The sequence below is a fragment of the Tachypleus tridentatus genome, chromosome 13 (assembly GCF_004210375.1).
Source record: "Tachypleus tridentatus isolate NWPU-2018 chromosome 13, ASM421037v1, whole genome shotgun sequence".
Lineage (NCBI taxonomy): Eukaryota > Metazoa > Arthropoda > Merostomata > Xiphosura > Limulidae > Tachypleus > Tachypleus tridentatus.
The window spans coordinates 195,957,322-195,978,562 of NC_134837.1; the positions used below are offsets into that span (position 1 = coordinate 195,957,322).

Genomic DNA, 21,241 nt, shown 5'->3' on the forward strand with positions numbered 1-21,241 from the left:
AGTAATTATCCAGTGATAACAAAAAATGAATTTTTGTTTCTTAACTTGGGTAATCAATAATTAGGCCTTAGTTTTTAAAACAAAACAATATCAGATTTTTCACTGTAAGGCTGGAGGGAAAGTAGCTAGTCATCACCACCCACCACCAACTCTTCGGCTACTCTTTTATCAACGAATAATGTGATTGACCGAACATTATAACGCCCCCACGGCTGAAAGAGCGAGCATGTTTGGTTAACGGGGATTCGAACCCTCGACTCTCAGATTACGAGCCGTAACAAAATCAGCTTTTTTACACAGCCCACAAGCTTTAAATAAATACATAGATATTATTTAATGTAATGCAAAAAATTTCAAAACCATACTTATAGGTTTAGAAGATGGATTCATTTAAATATAAAGTATAGGAAAGATCCGGCTTCCAAAGTACTAAGTTGGGAACATATTGATTATATAAATTTATGTTTTCATTTGTCTTAAAACCTTCCAATTCTTTAATTAAAAATATGCTAAATAATATAATGGGTTGAGACACTAATATGACGAGATATTTCCATAAAAACACTCGTTTAGATATTTTTATTGATATTATGTATAATACATAAGAAAATGACGTCTTATCATGATATTCGTTTTTTTATTAAAATATCTGAGTAACATAAAGATTTGTCTAATGTGTGTTTAAACAGAGGTAACAATCTTGCCAAAAATTTCTTGAACACCAATATTTCGCTAAGGACTGTGATCTGGCCAGTCACAACCACACCGGGGGCACTGTGCTCGTCCTCGTCCTTGAAAGCAGCGACTGGCACAATGTCCGTGCAGCTTAATGTGACAGTCTTCACAGGACCTTCCCTGTATAATTTATAACATCGGTTATTTGAGTGAAACTATAAAAATTATCATAATGAAAAGAGTTTAAAAGACGTATGAACACAAACACAAATTTACATAAAATACAGGTAATTTACCTTAACTTTGAAGAAGTTATGAAAGTTCTAGTTATATTCGTTTTTTAATTTCGTGAAAAGCTACACGATGGCTGTCTGTGCTAGCTGTCCCTAATTTAGCAGTGTAAGACTAGAGGAAAGACAGTCATTACCACCCACCGCCAACTCTTGGGCTACTCCCTTACCAACGAATAGTGGAATTGACAGTCACATTATAATGCCCCCACGGCTGAAAGGGCGAGTATGTTTGATGTAACTAACAGGTATAGACTTGTCTTCAAAGTGATCAAATTGTAAAGAAACATACAAGTTGTGACAGAAATACAATTCAGTGTAAAAACAAGTATATTTTAACACAACATTCCAAAATAATAGGGGAGATCTTTTTATTTCAAGAAAATGGTTATAAGAATATTAAAAACCTTATTATTGAATCAATTTACATTTTTAACACCAATAAAGAATTCCTTCATCTATAAAACACTGGAACTAAGTTTTCATTCAAGTTCCAAGTTTATCAAATAAAACATACTAACTACTTATATACCATGCATTCTCAATAAAGGTTGTTTATAATAATACAAAACATGCATTATATTAACTTGATATTATATTTACTGTCTATATAAAAGTTAGAATATCCTAATATAGTAAGCCTTTATCAACAAATCTACTGTCTATAAAGTTATTAGTGGTTTCCACTTTGATTTAGTTACATCCAAAAGTAGAATACTATAATGTTTTTCTATCATTATGAATTATTCACAGGAATGCAAGTCATCCTTGTTATTTCTATTATCTATATAACACAATATCTATTTCTAGGAATATCGCAAAGTATATAGAAAACTTGTAAAAATAAATTCCCCAACGTTTCCAAATTTTTGCTGTTATTAATAAATCTACATCCCAGTACAGCTTGCCATATTAACAAATGTAATGTCTATAATAGTTATAACATCCCAGTACAGCTTGCCATATTAACAAATGTAATGTCTATAATAGTTATAACATCCCAGTACAACTTGCCATATTAACAAATGTAATGTCTATAATAGTTTTATAACACCACAGGACAATGTTCTATCTATGATGAGATGTTAATATTATTCTAAGGTGGACTAGTGTTCATTCAAATACAATTTCTAGTGTCTTTTTTATATAATCTCTCCCATCTTGCTGTCTGATATTGACTACTGCAATAATGTGAACACTTAATATTTTTCAGTCACATGTTGATGTGTAATCTTAGCAACAAACACGTTGTCTTTAGTAAGGGCTTGTAATGCTCCATTTTTATGATGACTTGCAATATATATATATATATATATATATATATATATATATTTTTAAAATTTTTTTCATAAATTGAATTCCAATTTTTTCTCTCAAATACACAGAAATAAAAAGATACTGGAAGAAAGAATACAGAAAATGGTACTTCTGCAACCTCTTTCTGATAGATTTTCACTGAAAAATTACCCTGAAAGTTTGCAATTCCAAATGTTAAAAATACAAAAATGTCAAATCTTTAAAAAAAATACAAAAACTATTGCCCTAGTTTTAAATTAATTTTCAATATCTGGTAATAAATGTTTCAGTTATGAAGCTTATTTTGCATTGCTATCTTGGGACTAACTGCAATCTCCTAACCATGTTGATCCTTACAAGATATTACTGAACAGTGACTGAGAAATGTTAAAAACAGGGATACTGAATTAATGATACAATAATTGTGATAATTAGAGATTTTAGTTTTCTTGTTTATTAATTTAAAGCATTGTGTGTTTCTTGTCAGTTTGCTATACAAAACCAAATCTATTTATTTATTGGTTACTTTTCAGTCCTGATCTATATGGATCACTTCTGATCAGAAGTAAATTTCTTCAGTCTACAGATCTTCACAATAAAGAAACACAAAAACTATATTTGGTTCTGACTCGAATGTTCCATTTCTTAAACCAAAGCTTTTAATTTCATTCAAGACTTTTCTTGAGCACATTTTACATACAAATTTAGCCTAGCCTTACCTTTAGCAACTTTTACTCTATACTTTACATAGTTTTACCATTAGCACAGTTATGGCCTCAAACCCATGGACTTACCTTCAACACAATTTGTTTACACATGAGGCAGGTTTGGAGGTTTTCTCCAAACATTTCCTTCAAATACTTATCCATTTCAATCAGAGTTCTAGGGCTCAAAGATATCTCACCTTCCTCCTAGGATGACAGAAAATAAACACAATTCCCTTTAATTAATGACTATAACTGATTTACTCGCTACATTCTTTCTGTATAAAATATGCAACTGTTTTCAAACAGTACTATCAATGAAAACTAAGGCAGTAATCAAAACTTCCTCTTCTGGCAGTCATTTTCAGGTACATCCTTTTATCACAAACAAAGGTAACCCTTCATGATGACAAAAAACTCACATGAAGTAAAAATGTACCTTAGGACAATTTGGACACTTACCAAAATAAAGCAGAGAACAACATCCATGTCTTTATATATATAACAAAAACTTAAATTATATCTACTTTTGGTTTATATAACAAATCATATAATTTGATTGAGTTTTTCTATAATTTCTTTATGTTTTGAACTTTCAAAACTTCTGGTACAAGACACTTTTGACAAAACATTAAATATATTTCATCTTAAGAACTCCCTTTTGTTATTGTTGTTGATTAAAAAAGTTACTTTTCATATATCTTGTCAACTTCACATTTCTTTTTATATTTTATTTTACAGAATGCAGTGGTCAAGCTAAGATGCTTCAGGCTATAAACTGTAAAAAGAAACCACTACATAAAATAATATTTATCAGTGGCCATGAAGTGACCTTTCAAAATGACATTAGATGAGGCTAAGGAACTATTTCTACTAACTTATATTCTCAGTCAAAATCAACTAGCATCAAATAAATCTACTTTATTTTCATTTAGTTATTTTATTTATATTGATTGTTTGAAAATGATAACTTAAAAATTAAAAAAGCCAACACTTATGGGTCAATGCAATATTTATCTACTGCACAATCCTACAGTACCAATTCTGATGCTTGAGAAATCATTGAGGACAGAGAAAAATATGAATAAAAACTCTCTATATCACTACTTGGGACCTGCAAGAAAGTATCTTTGTAGCAAATCCCATAGAAGTTGGTTGATATACACATGAATAGATCATGAAAACCACAAATTCTACCCTCACTGAGAAACTGAGCAAAACACAAAAATTTCAAAATTGCTTATACAGTAGTCCCTTTTATATATGACTGACTTATCTGCCATGATAAATAAAATTGTATCTGACACAAAGTCATTCTTCAAAGGATCAACAAACAGATAAATGAATTTAAGCCATGCCAGTTGCTACTGCCAAGGCAATTAGATGATGTGGCAAATTGGTGGACTAATAGTTAAGATGGATGGCAGTTGAAGAAGGATAAAACTGTTTTCTTTGTGTATTATATAAAATAATATATTCATTGATCATATTTATATCATAATTCCTTACACCTCAATTCTACGAAGCAAACATGCATCACACTTTTATTTCACACATGTAAAACATGACAAATCACACCAAATTTATTTCTTAAAAGAAAAAATCATCTATCTTTGTTTCTCTTGTACATTTAACAAGTTTAACTTGAACATTCATAAATCTGGCAGATATGATACCGATAAACATTCTGTTTGCTTGTTTTCAGCGAAAGTAAGGTCACATGTTTATATCTTTGCTTTTCTTGAAGGACCATGGAATAGAATCTACCTCTGCACAAAAAATGTGATTTATTCTTCAACATGTATCACATTTACAACTTACCTACTTCATGTGTCATATGATATCACAAGAAATCTCTTATTCTAACAGCTGACTTGCTGATAAGGATTATCCCACCTTACATCAAGACCTCATTTTCATGACTAATTAGTCATCAAAACACTCAGTCATCTGGCATGATCAAGAACTAATTGCTGTTGAATCTATTTTTTTTCTGATCACACTGAATTAGTGAGGTAGAGATACTCATATGTTGAACAATATCACACAAAGTATGTAAATTTCCCAGCCATCTTTTTCACTGCATTCTGTTGCATCTCATCACTTCCCTGTTGCACATACCAACAAAATGCTGTTGAATCATCACCAGTTTAGATTATTATACATATAAAGTCATATAAATGACATTCAACAAATGCACCTTTCATATGTTTTTGCTGAAATGAAAAAAAGTTGCTACATAAGAGGTCATTATGTGACCTTCTGCCCAATAATCACAGTTGTATGTTGGATCTTTCAGGAAGTCATTCGTGGGAAGTCAGACCAGCATAAAATAATTCCATGCACAGAAAACATGTATCTAAGAAGGAAGTATTACTGGGAGATGTTATATCCACCAAAAACTACTGTATCTCCATTTTGGACCTGTAGAAAAGTATCTTTGTACCAAATCCTATGCAAACCAGCCAAAATATGGTAAAGTAATTGTCAAAAAACCCTAAAATTATGCTTTGTGTGCTATCTCGACACTCTATAATTTTCATATTGATTGCTGTAAATATGACCACACAGGAACCCAAAATATATATAACTTGGTTATTTTACCTTTCACCTCATAAAATCCTTAAAAAAGTCTAAACCTAAAAAATTAAAAAGGTGTCTGGGCATACTGACCTATAACTCTACCAAGTTGTAAGTCAATTTGCCAGTAAATGAAGGAATAAGAGTTGACTGAAAAGTCTGAAAGAAGAACCAAAAATTAAACAGGATATTCAATAAATTAGGATTCATAACATCCAAATATTCTGCTGTCACTACTGCATTCTTTAACCCTTTTCTCTGTGGCTGGGACATGTTTCTCAGCTGCAGTGAAAGGGTTAATAAGGCTTATTTGATGCCTTGTCATACATAAACCAGAATAACTTTCAAACAAATATAATTTACCATAAAAACATTTTCAACTCTAAGAAAATTGTTTTAAAAAACAAACTACAAAACTTTACCTAACACTTTTTTTCCCACAGACTCCTAAACTTCTCACAATGTTCCATTGTTCTTCTCTGTCACTTTCCCACAAAACTATATATAATTCTTATACCAGTTTATTTACTCTGTGCTGATGTAAACAGTTTACACTCCATATTAACTAGTTTAAACTTTGTGTGTAGCTCTTTCTAAAGCTAAAATTTATTAGCAGTTCTTCAGATAGCATGCTATGAGACCAAAACAACTGGGAACATAAGCTGTGCTTAATAAAACCTGTCAAACAGAAGAAAAAAATTACATGAAAAATGAGACATGGATAATATATTCTCAAGGAGTTTCTTAGCAAATATAAATTATGCTTTCAGAAGAGTATGAAAATTACAAAATAAAGAGATAATTGGCATATTTGGGCAAGATTCCTTGGAGTTTCACAGAAATGTATATTTTGTCTTTTTTTAATACTGTAAATTACATTATTACCAAAATAAATGTTAATAACAAAATATAAAAGATTTAAAATATTTTTGTGTAAAAATTATTGAAATTATTTTTATTTAACCTTTAAAATTTGATACACTAATCCAGTAAAAAGTAACATGGTTAATGCAGATTACTTTGTTGAGCCTACATAATTCAGCTGGGTGATTAATAATTTTTTTCTAATCAATGACTGTTACACAATACAATTCTTGTAAGAATAATTGTCCTCTCTTCAACTTCTTTGTGGCTAGTTCTTTAAAGACATTTTGAAGCTATCATTTGTATTAATTATATAAAACACCTTCAGGCACAATAAATTAGTTGTTCCATATTGAAATGTAGTATATACAAACACTGTAAAAACCCTATAAAAACAAGTAGTAGTGTTTCACCTCATAAGACTTTGTGCTAAAAATTACTGAATTTTTGTTGAAAAAGTAAATATTTTGTCATCAATTGAGAATCAGAAAAATGATAAAACAAAATTGACTGTGGAGATTACTATTGAATACAGGTTAATGTCAGTTGTGTAAACTTATTTTGGGGATAGAGGTTATGGTTTTGTGCAAATACAACTATACCAAGTTAATCAAATACATAGGTACTTCAGATGTAGAAAGGATTCATAAAAGCACCTACACTTCACATGTTACAGGTACAGGAGTATAGGGTTATCATGGCTATAAAACCAGTCATTATTATGTACATAACATTTCCGTGTGAAGTGAGCCAAACACTTATTTTGAATTAGCCAAATACCAATTTTTTGAGTTATGGCATTAAACTAAACAATCTTAAATTGATGAAAAATGATAACTAGAAACCATTAAAGGAATATTTTGATTACTTAGATAGTTATGATACTCAGAAATACAAATTGCAATTAGCTGATAACTTACATAACATTAATCAATGTAATCTAGTCTTACAGTTAATCCATTACACCAATTAACCAAGATAACTGCATAGCTGTACTACATATCTAATCAAATATTACTTTTTAGTTACATGCTTAGCATGATCTTACTTTTAGTGCATATTTCTCTACATGTTTAATCAGGTCTTACTTTCAATTGTTCTGTCTGAGCTGAGAATACAATGCTACAATGCCTAGCACATACAGTTAATGGAACTATCACAATAAATGCTCCAAATGCAACCATCGGGTTGTTCACAATAAAAACTTATGTTCCTAGATAACCTTTAGAAGTGACTCAATGTGAATTACAACAAAAACTCACCTGAATGAGCCACTTGTCTTGTACCAATCGGTCCAGCAGATGTTCTGCCTCTTTCTTAGACATTCGCTTTTCTAATTCATGAGTTAGATTCAATATAACCATGGATGATATTACTCCACTGTCTGCAAAGACAACTTTTTCTAGCTAATGTAAAAAAATAATTAATAACTTACTCTAATTAAAATACATTTAAATATAAAAAGAAGTCTAAAAATGATGTAATTTTGTCCTAAAAATTTCTAATCTCAAACTAAAATGTTTCCAATCAGTACATTTTCATCCACTTTTAATATTAGGCATATTTATTTTTAACTAAAAACAAAACTTAATTTGAGATTATTTGCTAAAACCGAAAACCATATTTAAAAGTGAACAACAATTTAAAATTATTGAAGGAACAGTCTTACTAAAATATCTACAGACCCATCACCATGAGGAAGGAAAAGTTACAATTTTCTGACACTCAAAGTGTATTTCCAATAGGTCATTCAATCCAGAGGATGGAATGCCTTCTGTACCAGCAGAATAACACAGCTCTACTATGAACTGAATAGTTACAGCCATCTATATAGAACTCATCTTGCAGGATGTCTCTATGGTCAATCACCCCAGCAGCTTGAAACTGGTTATAAGAAATCCCATACTCCACTGGAAGAAAGTGGAAGAGCATTAGAAAGTCCACAGGGACTGCTACACCCAAGACATTACAACGGGTGATCACAAAAACAGACTACAACAATTTTTCAATCAGGACATGGCAGGGATGGACACTGTTCCCCTTCTGTTTCTCCTTCGCCATTCATGGACAGTACAGTCCAGGATGGGCCTATTTATGCAACATATATCACAAGTTTATTAACCCTACAATGCTCTTGTGAAATGCTCTATCTCAAAGGTGAGTGTGTGGAGTTATGAGAAGAGAATGCAAATCATCACAAACAGAGCAAATGTGTGTATGAGAGAGAATACTTGGGTAGCCACCACTCACTATAGAGTGGGATTCAAGAGACAAAATTTGGAGTGCTCCTGAAAGAAAGGAAAGCATTAATAAAGACTAACCTAGTGTCAAAGATGCATCAAAGTGTGAAGTATATAGCCACAGGTGGTAGACAATACCACGAAGATGCAGAAACCACACCATGGAGATAATGGAAGATGAATGTCTGATGGCTAGTCCACATGCCCAACTGAAGAATCTCCTCCAAAAGCCAGCTGAGGTAAGAAGTAAGGAAAAATATGAGGTGGTAGATGTAATGGGGGTAACACAAAACAACATATGTCAGGAAAAGGTCAAAAAGGAATAAGTCAAATGGAGTAAATGATGAATCAACTGATAAAGGGAGAAAAATCTCTAGAGAAAGAAAGGGTTGCCAAGGAAGAAACATACAGAAACAGGAACCATTAGAAGAATTTGTGCAGGCAATATAACAACAAAGGGCATAGAAGTCTTATTTGTTCAGGAATAAGGTAGAGGTCAAAAATAGAAGGAAAGAAAATGTGTGAAAAGGAGGAGTTACCCTCACAAGATACCGAGGCCTGAGGAAAGAAAGCACCATCTGGATAACGGAAAAGATGTGTATAGTGTTCAAATATATACAACTGACACAACCTACAAGCCAAGAGGAGAAGGAAGCATAGGTGAAACAACAAACATGAGGTAATAGGCTCAAATGAAGTTAAAATGAGGGAATCCAAAAGTACCAGACATCCAGGCAGCTAACATATACTGAAAGAACAGATGAAAAGGATTAGGACAGGAGAAAGGAAGAGCTTACAGTAACAAGAAACACAGAAGTTATGGGATAGGGCTGCCTGATACTCAGATATCAAGAACAGTGAAGAAAACTTCTTAAAAAGCCACAAAAGCACAGACAAACAAGAAGTGATAGTATGGTTGTGGCACCTAGACAGTCATGTGCCACAGGATAGTAGTGTTCTCCTACTGATGGAGAGATGATGCACAATGATTTGCATGAGACACACTTTGGATTCTTTGATTTCAATAGGGGTTGCAGAAAGCTTGTGGCATGCATTATAAAAATGCTTGCATATAAAGAGCAGCACAAAATGGAAAAGCTAATCTCATGAAAAGAAAGAGGTATTGCATCAGAAACCCATGGAAATATGTAGATGTTTTAGTAAGGTCTGATACCTTCAACAATTTTTAATAATTGTACTTGTAGTTTTAAATGTTGTCTTAACCAAGTTTGTAATAAACATCTTACACAAGTATCATGTTCCTGTTTTGTTTTGTTTTAATTTGAGATACTATTGAAATTTTGTCTTTTCATCGATATCAGTTCATTTATAAGCAAATACAAATTTTTCTACTTCTAAAAGCTTAAGAAAAACAAAAATTTCAAATACAAACAATAACATTTAAACAATTCAAGTGTTTGTTTGCATACTTTCTTTGTAAAGTGATGTCTATCTTTGTACAATTCAATAAATATGGAATATATTTTATTATCAATATATAAATTAAATGTGCCATCTTAAAGTTTATAAATTATTCATTAAGTTGGAGGTCATAATTTATTAAACAAATTTTTATTTATATTTAAAACCTTAGAGACCAGCAAGGACTTCAATATCATACTAATAACAAAAACTTTTAACATGAGAAGTACGGCAATCCCAGCAACTAAGGACAGTCTTAAACACCCACAGTATCGTATAAACAGAACCTAACAAACTGGGTGATTTTTTAGAGAAGTTACAGGGGCCAATCATCTATTTTCTGCAACCACATAGCACTTCCGGATATAATTTGAAGGTTGGTCTTGACTCGCATGATGAAATAAACGTACTAAAATGTTCAACGTTGTAGTTCACATACCCACTGCCGGGAAGATGATATTGCAATGTCTGCCCACTACAGACAATGGAGAAACTATGTTAAATGCTCTAAATGCAACAGAGTAATGACAACCCATAACTATGATCCTAAAATCAACTGGTATAAAATAAAGGGAGAGCTACTACATCCAAACAAAGATCATTCCCTTCAGTGTATGGTGAATAGAGCATCCACCAGATAGTATAGAAACTATATATGTGACAGCTCAAAGGAAATGATTGGTGGTGGACAAATAGTCACCCAGACAGCAGAAAAAAGTTGATTCTCTTGTATATGTTAAGGTACAATCTTGTCATACAACATTCAAAATATGTGTAAACTCAGGATACTACAGCACCATCAGACATACCTAGCACAAGGTAGTACTGCTGAAGTGTGTGTGTGTGTGTGTGTGTGTCAATCATTCAGCTCCATCACACATGGCATCATTCTATTGTACTTGTTCATTATTAACCTTTTTCCATTAGAGTTCAGGATCATTTGACATGTTCTTGGTGTAGCAACTAATTCCTTAATCAGTCTCAAAGTTACAAAGCTGGATGTTTGAAGGTACCACACAGTACTGACAGGTGGTCCTCTGAGCATCCACAAAATATCTATTATTGTAAAGCTTGTTCATGCCAAACAATATTCCATTTTGATGATTTGTTATTAGTGTAAACTCTGCTCAAAGTTAATTGGATTTCCAATACCTTCTTGGTTAAGTTCCATTTACTAGCATGATACTAAAGTCCCTGATAACCTCCAGACATTTATTTTTCTCTACTTTATCACTCTTTCCACTGTTAGATCCCTTCAGACCTGTAGGTGATCTTTTAATTAAAAATTGATACCTCATAAAAGTTCAATTACAATTTTTTTGAAGAGTTCCAGATCTGCAGAAGAATAGTCACTTGACAGTCGTGAAATAGAGCTTTCTGTAGTGTTGACTAGAGCATAGTACTGCATTCCAGTATCTTCTGCCAATCCCTTCCTGATCTCCATATGCAATGGCTTAATATGTTTATTAATGCTGTTAATATTCTGACTTAGTTCACTGTTCACTGTAAAAATAAAAAATCCAAAATTGGGATATATTTATTCAAACAATAGCTACTTCATAAGCCACAGACTAATTACATTTTCTTTCTATTCTGGTCTTTAATAGTTTTATTTTACAAATAATAATAGTTAAGACAGACTTAACAGTTTCTAGATTATGCCTAAAAGTGATCAGTATCTCCTTATTTCATAACTCACCTTATAAATGAATACAATACAAAATAACACGTACAGAGAAATCAAAAACTAATCACCTTCAATATCAAAATTTCTGCAACAAGTTTGATACAGTTCTTCTGTTTCTGAGGCACTGCAAATTTTTCGACACATCAATGACTGTAAAAACAATCGATCATGATCACCGAGATCAGCCATTTTGTATACATTCAGACAATTCCGACTCGAATTCAATTTCACTATAAATAATAACGACAATCCTTTATTCTTGCTTGCGTATAATTACTAATAAGTAATGACACGATATAAAAAATTCATACCTAAATCAACTGACTCGCATCAACCAGACATATTTCCCGCCATTACAGTGATTTACACTTTAATGCCCTCTAACAAATTAAAACTTGATGTTTATCAGAAAATATGTCATTACACAATCTAATATCGCCAAATAACAGCCCAAACATTGCTTTAAAGACTAATATAGACAGATTTAGTTTCAGGTGAAATCGTTTGAGGTCTTTGATCTTACGTTACGTTTCACCACACATCTAAATTAGCAAATGTTAATAACTTTTAAGAACAAGATGGCCGAAGTCTTATTACCACATCACACCTTCACACAGTAAAGTAATTAATATTTACGTGGAAGCATTTTATTGATTTATCCCTTTTTCTGAACCGCCGTCACGTGTTTCTAATTGCTGTACAGTTATATCAACAACTTGTTCCATTTGTAAACCAAAGCATTACTATTTTATTAGTAACTTTCCATCACCGGTCATTTGCTGCTACTTGATTGTTGTTGAGCGCAAATGTACACAATCAGGATATTTGTAAGGACCATACACAGAATGTTTGAAAGAGGGGTTCTAATTTCATAAAAATTTAAATAGACAAAAGGATCTTATTAGTCCATCAAGAATGTCTCTTCCAGCTCCCAGTTACAGTTACGACAGAAAGTGTTCTTACCCCTTCGTCCCGAGTAGGTTTTTACTCATAACTTAAAAAGTATCACGATTAGGCTAATAGACGAATAATATATTATAAATATTACACTAACACACATCTACATAAATTTTATGTAAATTAAACGACAAATAAACTGTTTATAAACAAATAACCAAAAATAGGAGAAGGAAAAAGTGTTCGTACATTTCAAAAAGTGTGAAAAAACTGATATTCCCGTAAAAATTTTGTTTAGTTTGGCGAATAAGCTACATTATACCATTCCAGAACTAGACACTGGGTTCATAATTATTGGAATTTAACCAGCAAAAATTTAGTTCCGGCAATTTAGCGCCGTCTCCGTCATTATCTGCTTGGTCATCATGGCGAACAAGAAACAATTGTCTAGTGATTTAAAAAACCGAATTATTGTAAAATACAAGTCTCGTGTGTCTCTTTCCGTTATTGCTACACAACTTAATGCGCCGAAATCTACTGCTCAAAGCATAATTTCCAAGTTTAAGCTTACAGGATTAACTGCTAACCTCCCTCGTTCCGGACGCCCCACCAAAATTCCAGAGAGAACCAAGAGGAAGGTTCTCAGAGAAGTTAGTAGGAACCCTCGTTTAACACGTAATGACATACAAAAACTGGTAAGGGAAACTGGGGTTGAAGTAAGCACCTCTACAGTTACGAACATGTTACGCTCTTCTGGGCTCAAAGCATGCCGTCCTCGTAGAACTCAATATTTAAAGCCTGTTCATTTAGAAGCACAATTGAGGTATGCAAGAAAGCATGTAGATAAACCCTTTACCTATTAAAAGAGTATTCTTTGGTCAGACAAGACTAAAATCGAGCTTTTCGGCCACAATGATGTTCGCAATATTTTCCGGTAAAAGGGGGAACGAAATCTTCCAAATAACACCGTCCCTATAGTTAAACACAGAGGTGGATCGATCATGCTATGGGGTTCCTTCAGCTCTTCTGGTGCAGGCAGCCTTCACTGCGTCAACAGAATCATGAGAAAGAAGAGTACGTTGATATATTAGGCACTTATATCAAGAATGATGCTCGGAACTTGCGGCTTGGGCGTCGTTGGATCTTCCAGCACGACAATAACCCTAAGCACATATCGAAATATGTGCAATCCTGGTTGCAGAGAAATCATATAAGTGTTCTGGAGTGGCCATCGCAGTCACCCGATCTCAACCAAATTGAAAATGTTTGGCATGAGTTGAAGACCAGGGTTTATCAGCGTCATCCGAAAAACTTGCAAGATTTGGAAGCATTCTGTAAAGAAGAATGGAAGAAAATATCAGTCTAGTACTGTCAAACAATCATGGAGGACTATGAGGAGAGATTGCGCCAAGTAATTCACCTGAAAGGCTACACAACTGACCATTAAAGTAGACGCCCCTCCTATGTTTGGTTATTTGTTTATAAACAGTTTATTGTCCCCCAGTAGCTCAGCGGTATGTCTGCGGACTTAAAACGCTAAAAACCGGGTTTCGATACTCGTGGTGGGCAGACCACTGATAGTCTATTGTAGCTTTGTGCTTAATCCACAACAACAACAACAAACAGTTTATTTGTCGTTCAATTTACGTAAACATTTATGTAGATGTGTGTTAGTATAATATTTATAATATACTGTACTTTAATTATCCTAATCGTGATACTTTTTTAAGTTATGAGAAAAAAAAATACTCACGACGCAGGGGTGCGAATACTTTCTGTCGTTACTGTATAACAACCCCTCACAACTCATGTATTCATCCAATATTTTCTGGAACTCAATTACTTTTCTTCTTCCATCACCCTTGAAGGCAGTTCATTCCAAAATTCAAACACCCTTTTTGAAAAGTAATACCTATCTGTAGACGACTCCTATTCTGCCAAAATTTGAATTGATTGCCTCTTGTTCTATTTTTTTGCTGCTAAACACAAAACGTTGAATATATCTATGTTGTCAATACACTTTATAATATTAAACACTATATCAAACTGCTTTAAGTGGCCCTGCAAGACATCTTTAATTACACTCTTCGAAACCTTTCCAACCACTGATATGAGCCGAACTGGCCTGCAATTGCCTGGACAATGTTTATTACCTCCTTTAAACAATAAATTAACATCAGCAAACTTCTAATGTTCTAATACTCTCCCAGTACGCAATGACCTATAAAAAAACATTAGCAAGTGTTTACAAATAAAATATTTAAATTTATTTAAAACTGTCGGATAAAAGTTTTATGGTCCAGGTGGTTTATCAGTGTTGAGATTCCCAACTTTTCCCTTCAGGTTTAATACTTGTATCTTCCTTGTAAAAACTGAAGAGCAAATATAATTTTATAAGTCTGCCATCTCATAATATTCTGAAATAAGCTCCCCACTATTATTTTTAAGAGACCCAATCCCCATCCTAACATTTTGCTCACCCATCATAAACTTAAAGACTTCCTTATTGTTTGATTTAACTCTCTTAGCCAACCCTCTTTCATATACAGTTTTTGCCCTTTTGACTTCCTTTTTTAACCAGCTCTCTTGATTTCCTATAGTTATCTAAGTCCTTATTATTTCCAGTAAGTTTAAAGTTCTAGAATTTATTATATTTATTCCGAATATGATATCTTAATCCTTTACTAAACCATACTGACTTATGTATGTTTTGTAAACATATCAATGCCCACTGTCTCCCGCCAGAAAACTTTGTAAAAATAGATGTTATGAGATTAAATCTGAAAGCAATTTTGCATGAAATACGACTCAAGGCTGCTCACATAAACACCGAAAACGTTAAATACCGTAAGAAATTATGTTATAAGTTATAACTATATAAATACAATTTCTTAACCACAAAAATAGAGGGTTTGTTCAAATCCTCTCGAACCTCCCTCCTTTCTACGTACGTACATGTCAATGCTATATCCACCGTAGGTATCGAAACCTCCCTATTTTAGCATTATAATCCCGCAGAAGTAAACCTGAGCTGCTTGCAACTGAAGTATACTAGTATACATTTCTATACGGTTTTTGTCTAAAGAAATACAAGGTTTCATATAAATAATTTAGTTCATTTTGGTATATTTGAGTAAAACTGATAAACGACACAAACACAACATCAACCAAAGAGCTTTCGAAAGGTGTCCCTTTCTTAATGAAGAAAAAAAATTGGCAAACAGGTAATATTTAGGTAATTTTAAAACAGGTCCGCTCAATAATAGGGTTTTTAAAATATATTTATTACAAACTACTGAAACTCTGTGTAACAGAGCTCAAGAGACTGAAATAAGTAACCGCACAAATTGTAAAATATAAGAAAACTATCTTTATTAATTCACAAGCAAGGTGTGTGTATATGTACTTACTACTCATATGTTTGAAGAATGTTTTACTTGATCACATAACCACGAATTAACACGATATTGTGCATAGTAGTTAGTGAACAAAATCAACAAACAGAACAGAGAGATGCACAAAAGTGAATGATGCACATGCATCATCAACAAATGATTCATGAATTGGCTGGACCAGAAACCAGAGAAAGAAACCAATGAACCAGTGATAGATGAAAGCTCTGTTTTATCACTTCCAGACACAGAGGTTGAGGAGGAAAGACCTAAGAGTACTTACTTGGCTGTTCATTATAAACCAGATGATAAGGCAACAATTTAAATATGAATAAAAACTGTGACTGTTGGCCAAAATACCAACAATAATATTCCAACAGATAATATTGGGATTAACTCCGATTAAATAGAGTTAAGGCAGTTACTGATGGTTAAATCAATGGTTGGAGGGAAGTAACATTACTTGCTTTCTGAGCTCTTGAAAGGTATCATGCAACAAAATGTATAGACTGCATTTTATGGTTATCACTCAGTTATCATAGTTATTACAACTGGAGTGAAGAGTTACCATAGCTAGTAACTGAAAAGTTTGTACAACAATTAAAGATAGTTCCTAGAAGTTTGAAAACTCAGCTAAAAGGTTGCGACCCTTAATTTCTGAACTATTGAACAGAATTCCATTGAGTGTTGCTAATGACATTAACAGAATGAAAGGAATTGAACAATTTGCTTTCTAAGTGATCAAACAAAGACTTTCACAGTAAGAAACATTTCTACCATGATATGTGATATGTGAATGGTCATGTATTTGAAATATTGTTGACTGAAGGGGTGTTATAATCCTTGCTTTCCGAGCCACTGGTTGATTTTTCGAGGTGAAACATTAACTGATGTTTAAAGATGGTCTCTAACACTGTCTAGTTTAGTCGCAGAAAGTTTACAGACATTACTACATGATCCTCACTAGGTTATGTTAAGCACGCTCAATAGTGTATATAACGTTTCCATGTTGTTTTAATAGATATACTTCAGTAACAGCACAAACATAAATTCTATAGGATGAGAAGTTTAGCTGAAAAGTCTTCATTCAGTTGATTTCTGCCGGCGGTTATTTATTTTGTGATGCTTTAAAAATATATGTGTGTGTGTTTTTCTTATAGCAAAGCCACATCCGGCTATCTACTGAACTCACTGAGGGGAATCGAACCCATGACTTTAGCGTTATAAATCCGTAGGCTTACCGCTGTACTAATGGGGAGGGAGGCAAAATATATATAATGAGTTTGACAACATGTTACAAACCATAGTTATTTAAGAATAGTGTGCATAGGACAACCTGAGATAGCTACCGAAATAACTTGTACATGATTTAGAGATGGTTTTATAAACTACTAGTATGTGTAGAAATTTTAATAGTGGTTTATCTATATAAAAATGTGTGTATGTGTGTGTGTGGTCTTACACATCAGTAGGAACATTAAATAAAGTCATTTACAAGTGTTGCAAAACACAAATGCATAAATTACACAAAGAACACAATTACAAAGCATCATGTGAATGAAAATAAAGTTTCTGATCTGAATATTAAAACTTTGTTATGCGGGTAGTTAATTGTGGTTAGTGAACTATTATTATTTGAAGATACAGAGACTGTTTCTTTCCTTAATACTAGTAAAACAATTTTTTTGACATTAAAATATTCGAGACATTATGAATTTCATAACGAATAAGAGTAACAAGGAAACTTACATAACGTCTGAGATAAAACAGTTTTACCTTGTGCTTTTCTATAATAGTATTACGAGATATTTCGATTGGAGTGAACTTAAATATTTATGCATTCGTAAAATTATTAATACGATAAAAACATTTCCAGCAAGTAGTTTGGATATTATATCAGGGTAGAGTTGGTCCACATAGTGTTTTATATGGTCTTGACAGAATAGTTTCAACTATTCAAAATGAGTTGCTTTAAAAGTGCAAGTCTTACTAAACACTTTCTTAACGTTATTTCCATACAAGTACAGCCAAAGATGTATGAAAATGCTGTATCTGTAAGCATGTCATTTTGGGTGTAAGTAACATCTGCATATTGAAATTGCACCTCGACAGTATTAAACATTTGTTTATAAGACGTCCTGCATAAAAAGTGATATGATTCTCAAGGTCAGGATTCAGAAATTAGTGTCTACTAATGTGAGTCGGTTCATATATGCAGGAACCAATTTCAGCAGACTTGGCCTCCATTTCTTTCCTAATGAAATCTGAATCTCTTTTTAACAACTAAATAGTATTGAAAAGAATAGTATAGGGTTGTAGAGTGGGCTGTATTAACCGTTATTAGAGGAATGGTACGTGAAAGCAGTGCAGCTATATATATGAATTAAATTGAGACCCAATGAAATTTGGTGAGCCCATGAATTCCTGATTCTTCTGGAATATTTAACTGCTTTCCTCTTGGTTTTGATGAATGTCAGGTATAGTTGACCAGCCGATGAAAACATTTCTTTTCATGCTGAAATGTCTACTGATGCTATCAAGACTTCCATTTTGAGTTTATTTCCTGTATAAAGAAATATGATGTTTTAATGATTCCGATATTTCTAAGCATCTTTGTTTTTAAATACTGTGTCTGAATATTTTTGCAACATAACCACTCTGGTGATGTATATCATAGTTTATGTATACATCTTTATCCCTCTTAGAAAAATTGTACCCACTAATTACTGCAGGTGTTTTATGGTCAGTAATGGTTACCCCTTTTATTGTTCTGATTGACCCTTACTTGACTCTCATAGAGTCATTTACAGATTATCAAATCATACACCCATATGAAATGCATGTTCGTTATAAGAAACAACTGTTCTGGTTTGGCATGCAAATATACAGATTATTGATTAAACTTCCCCTTTGAACATCTGTCGACATTAAAAATAATTTGCTTTTTGAATAATTGAGAGTTCACTGTAATTTTAAAGCAGAGTATGTTTGTAGCTGGATAGTTAGGGCATTTTATAACATCCACACCTAGTTGAACTTTTGGTCATTGGAATTAATTTGACCTTTTGTTTTTAATTCTGACGTTTGCTTTTAAGATAAAATTATTGTCAATTATGGCTATCTTTTTTCACCTTCAAGTTGATATACATCATTCTAAAATGGAAAAGCAGTGTGGAGACTATTATGCACATAACTTCTTATTCAGCAATGCTGAAGATCTCAACCTTATGACCATCCTCAAGACATCTGAAGCTAGCCTAACTTTTATTTTGGTAGAACCACTGGATGAAGGTACATTGCTCGGTGGTGCATCAGGTGTTAAGAATACTGCCAAATTCATAGATGAACAAAATCTCAAGTCTACAGAGACGAGCAGCCCCAGTGGTTGCTACTAAATATGATCCATCCAGGCTGCAGATGTGATATAATTAATGTATGCAACTCTATGTGATAACAGCTTCCAAAAAGCTCACCTTTTGGTCATCACTCCACAGGTAACTTCTGTAACAAACAGAAAGTTTCAGAGCCACTAATGGAGTAATAAATCCAACCAGTAAATGGCCCTATTGGATGGTGTACTACAGTAAAATAACTGACGTTCCAAATGCTTACACGATTCCAACAAGACCACTACACATAAAAACTGAAAAAAAGACATCCCCAAAGCTACGATCATCCTGAAAGTTCATTGAGTGCAAAAAAACAGTCTTCCTAATCTGGAAAAAAAAATATCGTTCCACCTGCAGCAAGGGTTTTAGTAGTGAGCAAAGGTCCCTTAACATTGGTCACCACTAAAGGAATCCTGTAATCCAACTTAGAAGTGATCGAGGTGATCAGCAATAAAGCATCATAAGACCAAATTTTCATGTGTAAGAGAATATTGCTAGGAGCAAGTATCAAAGTGAGGAAAAGTTTGGACCTTATAAAACCATGAAGGAGAGTAGATACAAACATGTCAACATCCCTATCATGACCAGATGAAGAGATCCAGTAACTAAAGCAGATGTGGTCCACATTTGGAAAGTCCTGAGAAGTTTCAATAAGATTATTTAGCAAACTTCTGCCACCGTAGAAAATGAAAGGGATCTCCTGACGGGATTGAAATAAGTTAAAGTGAGAGCTCACATATAGGCTTCTCCTGGATGTCTATTATGAATTAATGTGTATAGTTGTGTATAATAGCATTTACCTAATTATCCTTTTTAAATGGTTTTTGTTGTGAATACAGGTAACTATGCATTTCCTTCTTTTCTTATTCCTAGTTTATTTTTATCAAAATATTTCATTTTTGTGATGTTCATATTTTGTGTTAGTTATGTATGTATGTATATACATTATAACGATATTTTACATCATGTTTGTATATATGTGCATACTTTAAGTGTTTTAATTGTATTGTGTAATGTTTTTAGTGTTTGATTTGCGTTTAATAAGAATCCCACGTAATATAATCAGTCATATAGTCATTCTTATTTTACGAGTTGTTTCGAAACTTGTTTTTGATTAAATTCTATTTATACGTTTTTTATTTGAAGTATTCCTTACAAAGATAATTAATTAACATATGTCATAATTATGGTATTTTGGTCTGTTTGTTTTTTTCCATAAGATGATTAATACCAACATTCAATGTTTAGGGGTTTGCTTTTGTTATGTCCCCCCTCCTGGTACAGAGGTAAATCTACGGATTTACAACGCTAAAATCATGAGTTCGATTCACTTTTGTGGACTCAATAGATAGCCCCACGTGGCTTTGCTCTAAGAAAACACACACACGCTTTTGTTGTACGCAATTTCCAAATCATATTATGTGTTCTGGCAACACGTCATATTAATTTTTTTTTTTTAACTTTATGGAAACATAAGAAATCAAAGTCAATTTTCATTGTGAAAAGGGTTTATTTTAAGTATTTGCTTACGTCAGTATAAGGGTTATTTTTGTATCTATATGTGAAACACAACATATACATGTATTGACTGGATTTTCGTTTTGTTTGTTTGTTTGTTTTTGAGTGTGTTTGTGTGTGTTTTTCTTATAGCAAAGCCACAAAGGGCTATCTGCTCAGCCCACCGAGGGGAATCAAACCCCTGATTGTAGCGTTGTAAATCCGGAGACATACCGCTGTACCAGCGGGGGGCCATTTGTTTTTGAATATCGCGCAAAGCTACACTAGGGCCTTCTACGCTGGCCTTC

The 21,241-nt window shown here is 33.0% G+C and overlaps 1 protein-coding gene across 3 annotated transcripts; it reads right to left on the reverse strand.

Moving 5' to 3' along the window:
• Positions 1-550: 550 nt before the first annotated feature.
• Positions 551-12,419, reverse strand: Nse1 (SMC5-SMC6 complex component Non-SMC element 1). 3 transcript variants are annotated; one of them, XM_076477692.1, is made up of 6 exons: positions 12,395-12,419; positions 11,827-11,988; positions 11,384-11,574; positions 7,672-7,815; positions 3,056-3,172; positions 551-855 (listed from the first exon to the last, which is right to left on the reverse strand). In XM_076477692.1, exons 1-6 carry the CDS (start codon positions 12,402-12,404, stop codon positions 733-735), a joined length of 747 nt encoding a protein of 248 aa, XP_076333807.1. In that variant the 5' UTR covers positions 12,405-12,419; the 3' UTR covers positions 551-732. The 3 variants fall into 3 exon arrangements, with proteins under 3 accessions (XP_076333807.1, XP_076333808.1, XP_076333810.1); XM_076477693.1 differs by lacking the exon at positions 12,395-12,419 and adding an exon at positions 12,070-12,211; XM_076477695.1 differs by lacking the exon at positions 7,672-7,815.
• Positions 12,420-21,241: the final 8,822 nt, after the last annotated feature.